General features: G+C 30.4%; 1 protein-coding gene across 1 annotated transcript; it reads right to left on the bottom strand.

Annotated features, from left to right (window-relative positions):
* Positions 1 to 734: 734 nt before the first annotated feature.
* LOC148625213 (potassium channel subfamily K member 1-like) lies at positions 735 to 12,811 on the bottom strand. Its single transcript, XM_088568593.1, has 4 exons — positions 12,296 to 12,811; positions 9,664 to 9,807; positions 8,591 to 8,989; positions 735 to 8,055 (listed from the first exon to the last, which is right to left on the bottom strand). The coding sequence occupies exons 1-4, from the start codon at positions 12,474 to 12,476 to the stop codon at positions 7,835 to 7,837; spliced, it is 945 nt and encodes a 314-aa protein (XP_088424719.1). The 5' UTR covers positions 12,477 to 12,811; the 3' UTR covers positions 735 to 7,834.
* Between the last annotated feature and the right edge of the window lie 41 nt (positions 12,812 to 12,852).

Genomic DNA, 12,852 nt, shown 5'->3' on the forward strand with positions numbered 1-12,852 from the left:
ATGGGTGCTGAGAAATCTGTGACAGAAAATTTCCCAATACCTCACAGGTAAAAATTCTAGGTTTCTCCGAAAATAGAAAGTAGATGACCTAGAAAGATGGAAATGGCAGACATGGTTCAATTCATCATGCTTAAGCAATATACCAGTACCAAAAAACTAATCATTCCTTTAAATGGGTGCTGAGAAATCTACGAAGCAAAATTTTCCAATACTGCACATGAAAAAATTCTAAGTCACTCAGAAAACAGGAAGTAGATGATCTAGAAAGCTAGAAAGTGGAGACATGGTTAAAGTCATCATGCTTAAGCCATGTATAAAAAATCTAATTCTTTTTGATGGGTGCTGAAAAATCTGTGACAGAAAATTTCCCAATACCTCACATGTAAAAATTCTAAGTCATTCCAAAAACAGGAAGTAGATGACCTAGAAAGATGGAAATGGCAGACATGGTACAAGTCATCATGCTTAAACCATATCCCAAATATCTAATCATTTCCTCTAGTAGAAGCCAAAAAATGTTTGACAGAAATATTTGTTGCAGATGGAATGACAGACAGACACCTCCATCACTATATACCCCCACTTCAAATTGGTGTATAATAATAACTTCCCTGTGCAACAAGGTGAGAAAACAGTTTATTACAGTGAAGCTTTGTTCTGTTCTCACTTGTCATAAAGATAAATTGTATACATTCCAGTACCCAGACAAGCAATTAATGACTACAAAAAGCCTCTTGTTTCTCTGTAAACATATAATTTATTTGATCTAACAGCAGTACAAACAATTGTAAAACAATCAACAGATACTGATACAACATAACAATTAGTAGAAAATAAAAAAATTGCTAGTATTGATGAAAAATGCATACAGAAAAAAGGGATTTTACCAAGTTATCCTGATGTTCCACAAGTCCCAAGTACATACCAAGAACTTCTGTGTTTTAGTTTAAAACATTATGATTAACATTATACTCTTTGCAATCATGCGGAATACCAATCAACATTTTCAGAGTTAAAACTGCAGAATCTCAGGCACTGAATAGTGGGAAAGGCCAACATTATGTACCAAATGTATTTGCTTATAAGTTAGCAGTGGACATTGTTCAACAAATTTAGGCACCGTGACTATTCAAACTTTGGTCAGTCTCAATCATCTTTAATTCCAAACTAAATTGCTTGTTAAATATTTTCATTTTAACTAACACACACATCTCCTTCCTCATACATACAAATGAAGTTATGTCAGATTAAATAGATATGCCATGTGAAATTATTTTGGATAGAATAATAAAAATATAAATATTTCTAATTAACCAATACACAGTACTGTATTAATACAAGAGGTTGACTGGCACACTTTATATTTACTAAGTGCCATCATTGAATATGGAGGACCTCCAACCTCATATATATTAGAAGTAAAAGACACAGGACCACTATAACACTACATAAATGAAAATGCCAACAAGACAAAAGCTTTACAGGAAAACTGTGTTGACACAATTATTATTAAAAACAACAAATAAGATATTCATATAGCATTACACAAAGATAAAATCACAGACTTCAATATCAACAAAGATCAACTTTTCCAGATACAATCTATAATTAGCTTTATATCATATAATTAATCACTCATACACAGGGAATAGTGGGAAAGGTCAAAATTTTAAAAGGTGGGATACAAAAAATGAGTAGAGAAATGTTTAAGAACAGCAGTTAAAAAGTGATCTAAAATGTTGATTTTTGATCTAAATGCTTAATTACAGCATTCACTAACAAGAGGCTTTCAAAGGCCTGAATCGCTCATCTGGCAAACCATGACCTATTAACAAAGTAAGTAAAGGTATCATGCTTTGTTTCCATGTTAGACAAAAAATTGCTGAAAAAGAGCATATATTGATGAATACTGTAAGTTCAACTGAGTAACTAAGGCAATGAAAAATGTGGGAAATGCCTTCAAAGTGTTTTTAGAATCCTAGGAAAAAAATTGGGTAGGAGTTATCCTATGCACTGTTATTCAACTGGGTCTGAGAGGGCATTAGCCCAGTATAGATTTGCTGAAAAAGAACATAAAATGAAGTTAAATCATTGCTATACAACATTTCTATCATCAACATTCAACTCGGGAGACCATGTTATCACTAATCAACTTAGAATATCATATTTCCTACAGCAACCAAAAAAAAACTGGAATCTGAACAATTGGCAAATATGGTCGTAAAATGGCAGCCTAAAAAAAATTCCAATACTGCCAGTCAACTCAGAGTAATATGTTTATCTTATGAGTAGCTTTCACCTTCATCATTCTTCTATAGTTGAGGAAAAAACAAAAAAGCATTTTGACCTCGATGTTCTATTTTTAGTAATGACAGCCTATGAAAAATTTTAAACAATCAGTTTGTGTAGGATATCCTAAAAAACAATAATGCCAACTTTCATAACATTTTGTCATGTGTATCAAAGAAGACTTTCTATGTTCTAAAAATGAAAAAACGAAAAAAAAATCTGTTTCACAGGCCATAGCTCCTACATCGGGTGACAAATCATTTTGAAAATTTCAGCATAGGTCCATTTGATTCTGAATAGTAGTTTCAGAGGAGAAGAATTTTGAAATAATAACATCAAAAATAAGCAAAAATATCAAAAAAGGGCAAAAATTCCAACATGGTCAACAGATTTTCACCAAAACTTGACCACATAGATCTCATCATGCTTAGCTCTTTTACTCGTGTCAGACTTTTGTTAAACCTAACGGTTTTGGAAATATATGAGAAAAACTGCTGCTTGAGCCCTATGTTCTATTTTTAGTAACGGCAGCCATGTTTTCCAACAGATCAAGAATCAAAGCATAAACTTTGTACATGATACCCTAAGGAATACTCAGGCGAAGTTTCATTTGAATCCATTTAGAAGTTTAAAAGGAGATGTTTGAAAAACTGTTAACGACAATGGACGCCAAGTGATAGCAATAGCTCACATGGCCTACTGCCAGATGAGAGAAAAATGAAAAGAAAATGACATGACAATGGTGTCCTGTCCTAAATTATTCGATTAATACATTGAAAAGGAGTATATAGAATCTCATAAAAAATAAGTTTTATTAAAAAAATGATCAAAAACATAATAGATGGAAAGGAGAGCTTATACTCTAAAAGTCTCAACTGGTAACACATAAGAAAATTTCATTCATATATCGGATGGTGTAACTAGAGAATTTTAATTCTCAAATAAAATATGCTACACGTATAAATTAATATGTGAGTAATCTAAATTCATATATTACTATTTCAAAAAATGTGACTGACTTAAAATTACAAAAATTGAAACTTGTGTAATAGACTAGTAACCATTTAGTCTATGTGTGTTTTTCTCAAAGCATTTCAAAGTATTTCAGCTAATTCCATAATTTCAATAATTAATACACACTATTATTTCTAGACTAAGTATTTGGTATTAGAGTTACCAAAGTTTGGTAATACCACAAGAGCTTAATATTTCTAAGTAAAATGGATAAACTAAGATAGCCGATTGCTGTAACCTATATTTCAAGACTATGTTAGGAGCAGGGTAGAGTTAAGGAGGTAGATCTGGGGTAAGGGGCATAAATCTTGAAATCAGTGATATGTTTACATCATATTCAATTTCACCAAAGCCTATCAAGCTTTCATTTGAAATAGAATGAAATCAATCCAAGTTCCTTCAATGCTTAGATGAGATTGATGTAAAATGCTTGACACAAACATTCCAGTGATTGGTAAGAGTTATATCTCTTACCCTAGGTCTACCTCCTTAAGTGCACAACATATTAAGTTTGTAGCTACATGTAAAAAAAATGTCTAAACTGAACCTTCCATAAATTATACACTGTCTAAATCACAAATAATCATGTCAAAATGTCCTATGAGACACACCATCCATAGCCAACAAACCACTCACAGTCTAAGAATGATTAGGTTAAGACCCGTTTCACTAATTACTAGGTACTAACTGGCAAAAAAAATAAATACCAAATCAAATTTACAGAAAATAACATATAATTAAATAAGGTTACTGTCCTTAAAAAGCAAATTATATAAATAAAAAAAACAATATCAATTTCATCCGAGATCTTTATAGGCAAGCAGTGAACTAGTAAACTATTGCACATATTGAAAATACAAATTAACAAAAGAGTTATGTACATTTAGGAATTAAAAGATATATGTACTTCCAAATCTATAAATATTTATTATAAACTTCCTTTTTTAATAATTATATCAGTAATGACATTTTCGGCAAAATTAATATTTGCTTGGGATGTACAGTAAGGGAATAATTAAGCATTTTTGATACTGATAAAGACAATTTTCTCCCATTCTATGCCAGTTATTGAAAATGCAAGCAATTTTTCAACCACCAGGTGGTGATTAAACTTCTTTGAGAGCCCCCAAAACCTTTTACAGTTTCTTAGTTTTCCACAGATTTCATGGGAGAAACCAATTCTTCTTCAGCCTATACTTAACACTTCATTTCTCCATTCTATATGATAAAATAAAGATTTTAACAAGCTTGCTAAGACTGGCATTTTGAAAACCTATATTTTACAATCATGAGTGGAGAAATAATTTAAACCAATATTACTGAAGGAGGATCTGTATAAACAACACTATAGCAATTCAAATTTAACTAATACTACTTTCAATACAAATCCTGATAGGGTTCAGAATTATTGAATAGCTCTGTGGGCAGAAACCACATTCTACCTGTGGGATCTTTAGGACACAGCTTTTCAAGTTTAAATAGGTAAAATATATAATTAATAACTGCCAGCTACTAAATCAAACTTGAAAGAATGTGTCCAAAAGATAACATAGGTACTCAATAACTAAATAGCATATACTGGTGTAAAATGTGTTTAAGTACAAAAGTTACCCCAATAAATGAGATTCCAAAACAGATCATAACACAACCATAGTAAAAGCACTAAGTTATTACAAGGAAGGGGTAGGTCCAAGGATTTCTTTGTATAGAAGTCTACGATTAAAATCCTTGGTGCCTTTGTAGGTCAAATAAATATACATTCTCTACATGTACTAACAATACAGACTATAACACTATAGGTTTATATATTCTCAAAATTAAATAGTGCACTACATGTATGTAAAAAAAAATCTTGTGCAGTTAAACCTGAATAAACCAGAAACTTGTGTGTCATTTACTTAAGTCCATAAAATCAGTTTAAAACTGATTAAAGTGGACTCAGTGGTTTGGTTGATACAGATTTAACTGCAGTACCATTACAGTGGAGTCCAATTAATTAGAATTAATCATATACATGTATAAGTAAGTTGAATAAAACTGTTAGAGATAAAGACCACAGCCTAGTTAGACAAAACATCATCTAAAATCATTGATGTTTGTTCCTCAAATCCTTAATTTCATTATACCTGATTGGACAAACTTTCAGTCGAGGAACATTTTGAAAGAAATGATCATTTGGATGTTTATTAAATTCCCTCCACATCAGTTCACTTTTATTAAAATATGGTAGAAATTCAATACAGCCCATATAAACCTACAAAAAATAGAATCAAACACAATACATTACAATTTATATTATCAAATATTATAATTTTATTATTACATGTACACATGTACCATTTCTGAATATTTTCCCTGATTCAAGTGATTCCAAATTGTACTAGACTCATATGTAATAGCACATCTATATATAAATAACTATAGCCCTGCCCAACATACTATAAATATATACATAAAATTAAAAGTAAAATAATTCTATCTCTAAATAATGTCAAAATCTACAATACATATTATCAAAAGATGTCTAAACAGTATGTTATTAATCTAAAGTACATTTTTGTACACTGATCTGAAGTTGGTAAATATCTGAGGTAATCAAATAAGAATGGATTTCTTTCTGATCATGCAAAAAAATTGTAGAGCAGGTGCAGTTCTTTAATTTGAAAAAGGGGAGTCAATGCTGTCATTTGACTTTTTTGCCGAAATAATACATATGTATATGGAAAGTAAAAGAAGTAACAAGTGAACACAGATCAATTTTTAGACGGTACTGAATATTGGCACTGGTTTTCAATATTTTTTCGTAATTGATCACAAACACCTACCGGTAATTTTGTAGTTTTCATAAAAGGTTACTAACACATAACTTACACTCATATTTGGACATTATTATACATAATGTGCATAATGCCAAATCTGGAATCAACTACATGTAACTGTTTACAGAATAGAGGTAATAAATCCATCCAAAACCAATTGTTTTTATTTAGTTCTCACATCCACTAGTACTACAACAACCACATAATTAAAAAGACAAACACTTTTATAAACTCAAGTTTTACAAATTCCAAATTACTATATAATAACTTTTTATCAGAAAAATAGAAAAATAAAATTTGTACAAAGAATGAAATTTAATTATATTTTCATTCTGTAAATAATATAAAAGAAACAATCTATATGTATAAATATAGAATAAGAAGTGAAGTCACTATAAATCATACAATTAATATTTTGATCAAGTCACTTGTACTTGTATTGATCCACGCAAGAGTTCAGTAAAATGAACAAACGAAGAGAGAAAAGAAAAAAAAAAAAATAGATTTTGAAATTTATTTAAATTATGCTATCAATTACCAACTTTTCACAAATTTATCAAACATGAAATACAGCAAAGAAAATAAAATAATTTCCTTTGTCATGCTATCAATATAGAAATATTGATATTTTTAAATTCAAAAAGTTGAACAAAACATACGCATAGTCAAAATAAAGTTTAACTGCATACTACTTGCCGTAAAAGATCCTTTGAATCAAATAAACTGCAGTAATTCCTAAATATTCACTGAATAAATCCAACAAAACTAAACAATGGGAACTTCAAAGTAGACTTTCAAATTTTAACAAGAAATTCTGTTTAAAAAGGGAAGTAACTCTTGTTAAATTATATCGGTTTGAAATTGCTCATCCTCTGATTGTTAAAATACTTAGATGAACTTAACTGAATTAGATTAATGCAAAAGAATATATAAAATTAAACCACAGATTTATTTGTAGTTTGATTCTTCTGAAAAATTTAACAATTGGATTAAAAAAAAAAAAAGAAATAAAATTCCTGATTATCCTTGTACATCATATCAACTATTTCTCCTTGGAAACTAATAAGATTAAATGTTACTAGCGGTAAATTATGATTTCTGTCCATTCACAATTCACTTCTTCCTATCACTCCTGGAAGGAAGAAGTCACTTCTCCCATTCTCTGTACCAGTAATACAAAATTTGAAACAAATTATTAAATGTCTACATAATTGCTTTCACCCTAAATTTACTCTAAAAATGTGCTTTGTTGACAGAAAAAAAAACATTATTTTCATTTTGTTGTCTAAACATGTTCCAAAGAATAATTTCCTATATTAAATACAAATAAAAAAAATTTTATATTCTTTTTCTTTGGTACTAACATTTAACATTGAACAACTACTAATACAAAAGCACATTAGTTTCTTCTTGTAAAATTCATTTGAGGTTTGGGTCATTTTTATGTCAAATTGATGGGACTTATATGTTTTTTATCTGAACAGAACAGAACTATATAAACGACAATTGATTGAAGACATTTGATCTTTTATAAATGTAGTAGAAAATACAATAACAGATTTTTTCCAATATTTTTAAAACAACAAATTCATTTAATAATTTTTCCCTGGTCAAATATCTTTCCTTGTTTATTCTAAGCACAACTTAAATATTTCACTAAAAAATTTAAACCTCTAACCCTTTTAGCCTGTATTAAACAAAGAAATTATAATCTACTGTTCAGTCTTGGATTCTGCAGTAGGTGCAGTTTGTTCTTCATCCACATGTTTAGTATACTTTGGTCCTTGTTTGTCCATTGAGCTCTTTAATGTTTGTCTCTCTTCATCTTCTGGGTCTGACTTCATATAGAAATGGAATCCTATATTGAGTTCCGGAATATCGTACATGATACTCATCAGCAACATCATAGCCCATAAGCCAAGCACCAAATAGCCTACAAAATGCTTAAAAAGTCCTTAATCTAGTCTTTAAGTATCTTGCATTAGTTATATATGTAGCTTTGGAGTCTTGTCTTAGGTAAAACTGTAGCTTTGAGATAACATACATTGTAGTGTTGAATATTTTTCTACATATGAATTTAAATATTTTTAAGAACTGATAAATCATGCCATTTCTTTGTAAATTTAACAATTTTAAAAATTCAATACAAGATACTTGTCATGTTATGAAATAAGTCTTTTGGGGGCTTTTACAGCTTGCTTTATGGTATGGGTTTTGCCGATCAGTGAAGATCGTGTGGTGACCAGTAGAAGTTTGTTCGTTGCTTGGCTTTTATTGGATGACTTTCTCATTGCCAATCATACCACATCTCCTATTTTTTATCTCTCATCCAACAGTGTTTCATGTACATGTACCAACTTAAATTAACACTTTAATTTTGTAAATCAGTCTTGTATTATAATTAACTTTATCCATTTGCGAGTATAAAGATTCTGAACAATATAAACAACTGTGCCTACAGTACTTACAGGTTGTTGCAACTTTGTATAGAGGCCTCAACACCTGTTCAGGGTTGTCCCCTGGAATGTAGTCTCCAAGTCCAATGGTTGTCAAGGAAACAAAACAATAATAGAATGAATCCAGATAGTTCCATGTTGGTTCCAGGGTGGAATATATTGCCGATGGAATAAGGTATATAAAAACTAGCAAAATCATCACCATTATAAATAAATGCAAAAGTTGAATATGAAACACTTTGTATAAATGTCCTAATTTTCGGAAGAGAAAGTACAGGAAAGCTTTAGTGGGAATCATAAGTCTCTCTACTACTGCACTGAAAAGGACTAAAGTCAGAGGTATGCCTATTACAGTATACAATATTATAAATCCCTTTCCTTCATCTGATAAAGGAGTAACTCGACCATATCCTGGAAAATAAAATAACAAACATAGCTTATCATTTAAAAAGGGGTAACTGGTCTAAAACCCGGAAAAATATGGCTTGTTAGTGATAAATGGAAACCTTGTCCATACTCTGAGAAAAAAAAACAAGATTTATTGTGTGATAAAGGAATAACCTGTGTAGACTCCCAAAAATTAAAAAAAACACATCTATTGTGTGATAAAGCAGTAACTTGTCCAGACCATGGAAAATTAAAAAAAATATATATATTCATTGTGTGATAAAGGAGTAACTTGTCCAGATGCTGGAAAATAAGAAAAACAATAATGGTCATGTGATATACCCATATATCACTTGTCATGTTATATACCCATATATCACTAGGCAAATATTGTTTTTCTTATTTTATTCATCTATACCCTGGATTACAGAAATTTTTTGATTGCAGGCTGGCAAGATTTACTAAAGAAAGGTTTACATGTTTTTATAACCATAAAAACAGAAGCTTGTATACATGTACATATAGCTACTCACTTGAAGCAGTAGATATCACAATGGTTTCCATAGTTTGACTTAACAAGAAAAGTTGACTAGCAAGAAAATATTTGCTTTTGACTTTTACAAGATTTATAAATTAGAAACAAACACAGTTTGCCAACAGAAGTTTTGAAAATGTTGTGTTTTTTTTTTAAGTCTCACCTATAGTGGTCAGTACTGTTATTGAGAAGAAGATGGATTGCCCAAAGCTCCAGTTTGGTTCAGCCATGGTAACATTACCAGTAGAGGCTACACCTTTGTGAGCTGCATTATTTACTTCAATCAAGAACTTTTCTAAGACATCATCTGAAGGTAAAAATAATTTTTTTTAAATGTACTGTATAATTACTAAAGTAAAAAAGTAATGAATTGGTTCATAAACAATGTGTTCATCTTATACATTTATACATTATATTCTATAGTAGAAATCAATCACCTACATACCTTGCTAAAAAATTAACATCAATTAATAAAAAAAAAAAAATACAACTGCAACCCGGCATAACATGGATAACTTCAAGAAAATTCTTAGCCATTAACTGATGACCTCCTTACAACAGAAAAAGAACAAATATGTTGAAAGGTAACAAATGCACCAGCATATAACCTAAATACAAAGTAGTAAATACTTTCAGAGACCACAAACGGTCTTCAATAATTCTAAACACACCTTTAAGTCAGCTCTAGAAGGCTCGGCCAACAAGGTAATAAAGTCCATAGTAACTGAGCGATGACAATTCTTCAAAATCAAACTAAACACAACACAGACACAATAATAAACAACATCTCCTGACAGTGAAATCTGCAGTGAGGTTAAACTATAACCATCCCCCCTTTAATGTAAGGTTTAATAATACATGTACATGTATCATTGTAATTATATACTAAGAAGAAAAATCAAACAAGAGAAGCTACATTATCAAAATACATTTCTTAAAATCATTTTATCCAACACATACAAACTTGGTTCATTAATTTTAAAGGCCTGACAGACATTTTGATTTACAAAAGCAAATGACTGGTACAACTTGGTTGCATTTAACTACAGGTAAAATATAAATACACTGTTGCTGAAATAATAAAACTAATGATTATGTCCCTGTGAGACCTGTAAGGGTAGTTTACAAGCAGGATTAACTAATTATTCATTCATCATTTTTTCTTTCAACATATGTAGAATATAAAGACTTAACAGATAAGCAATACCTTATACATTTTGATTGTATTATGAAAAACCACATATATAAACATATACATGTATATATAATTTCAAACCAAATACACCCACATATAAATGTCATGGGCACCTTCCTTTCGTCACATATGAAAATTCAACTGTGACTTGTAATGATTAACAAACATCATTTAGCTCATTAATGGCATATAATCAATACTTCAAGACTACTTCTTTTCTAATTAATTCCTCAATGAAATTTCTTGTAAAATTGCTGTGGACAATAGCTAAAAGTCAGCAGTTTTAATCAATGTATGCTAAGACAAAATCAATAACACTCATCAGACTGAAGATATCACTTTCCTACTCCTTTCATTCTAATTATTTCACCAATACAATATGCTTTTAGTCAATATAGCTATTTCCCTTCTTTATTTGCCATTCCTTTTCTCCTTTCGACTTAAAAGTTCAGATATTGTTTAAATGCTAATACTGTTCAGCATTCCAACACATGATGCAAGATGCCTTTACTATATTTCCAAGACTATAGTGAATTATTGCAGAATAAAATCATTGTATCAGATAGGGCAGTGAAATTGATTACCAGTACAGATCTTTAATATACATTGAAAGAAACATTCAGTTCAGTTCATAATGGTATTATTAATTGTACTGCGTTTGCATAAATAGATATTTTTACCCGACATTGTCAAATTGAGATACATATACATGTATGAATTTCAAAATGGCTAATTCCCAATAAATGCAGGATTTCATATGGCTTTTAAAAAATGTGTATATTTTTATAATTGATCAGATTATTTATTGTTCATGGAATAGGCTGGAATGTGATAAATATGGCACAGCACCTTCTATCCAAATCTCTGGTACCTGATTCTCTAACAGACAAATGAATAGAAGTTCAAGTCTTCAAATAACAAGTTATTACTCTCAAAAGTTCATATTTAACTGGAAAATTAATCATAGAATTGATGTTGTACACCATGAAAAACTTATACCAGACAAACCAAATTTGAAATGCTTGCATACATCAGGTTGGGAATGCATGGTATTGGTATTGTAGTGAATTTTTGATACACACACATAACAAGAATTTCTCTTATAATATTTAAGCTATTACTGGTACTATGCTTAAAGCAGAGAATGCAGATTGCTCTCCTGGAATGCATGTACAGATGTACATACATGTATATCTGCAATCATCAAAAGCATGTACAATGCACATGTAAATGTACTGTGTACAGTTTACATGAAAAAGTGGTTTACTGTATCCTTTTAAACTACAATGCAAGTTATGTATTATGGCATCTACTTAAACATAACTCTCTGATTTTAAAAATATGAACATAGAATTATTATTGAGAAAGATAAAGTTGCACTTACATTCTTTCAGACTTCTAGTGTACAATGTATGTTAACTTCTTTTTATACATTTTTTAACTTCTCCATACTGATCTACATGTATACATGCATAAATTAAGATTTAATTTAACTGTAAAAAGCAGACTATTCTATCAGTTTCTGGAATCTCAAGTTAATATTGAGATTAATGAGAATTATGGAGTATTGTCGTAATAGCAACTTTTTTTTATTTCTTACCAGTAAGGCATTTGTTGCTCTCCAGGAATTTTTTCCTTACTTCTCTGATTTGAACAACTAAATCTCTTTCTCTGGGACCTTCAATGGCTGAAAAAACCGATGCTCCTATCACAACATAGAGTATATAAAACGCTGACAATGCCAGAAGGCGAACAGTACTCTTTCTTAATGAAAGTGACATCTCAGCCTCTGCAACAGGTAAGAAAGTATAAAGGATAATTCCTACCGCAAAAGGTATTCAGTGCCAATAGTTATTCTCCACAAACTTAAACTGCACCGCTAACAAAATTGGACAATTTTTCAGTGCAGAGTGGGAAAGATCAGATGAAGAAAGTGTAACATATTGAATAAGAAATTTTCCTCATTATGGTGACCGTAGAACTCAGACCTGTACTGGAAGGATAAGTCTACGTTCCTAAAATAGTGCAACCAGTTACAGATGTTTTTCCAATATTGCACGAAAAACTTTCGTCTTAATTCTAATCAATCATATATTAGTTGGTGATAAATTGAATGAGGGGCAAAATAAGAGATGTAAGGAACTATTCTTCCTGAAT

This window comes from Perna viridis, chromosome 2 (assembly GCF_037379345.1).
Source record: "Perna viridis isolate PV_CMFRI_1.1 ecotype Kerala chromosome 2, ASM3737934v1, whole genome shotgun sequence".
NCBI classification, from domain to species: Eukaryota; Metazoa; Mollusca; class Bivalvia; order Mytilida; family Mytilidae; genus Perna; species Perna viridis.

Coding starts and splice junctions, on each gene's coding strand:
- LOC148625213 (XM_088568593.1), bottom strand. CDS start 12,476: ATGTCACTTTCATTAAGAAAGAGTACTGTTCGCCTTCTGGCATTGTCA. Junction 9,808..12,295: donor GAGCAACAAATGCCTTACTG/GTAAGAAATAAA, acceptor TTTTACCTTCAG/ATGATGTCTTAGAAAAGTTC. Junction 8,990..9,663: donor AACAGTACTGACCACTATAG/GTGAGACTTAAA, acceptor TTTATTTTCCAG/GATATGGTCGAGTTACTCCT.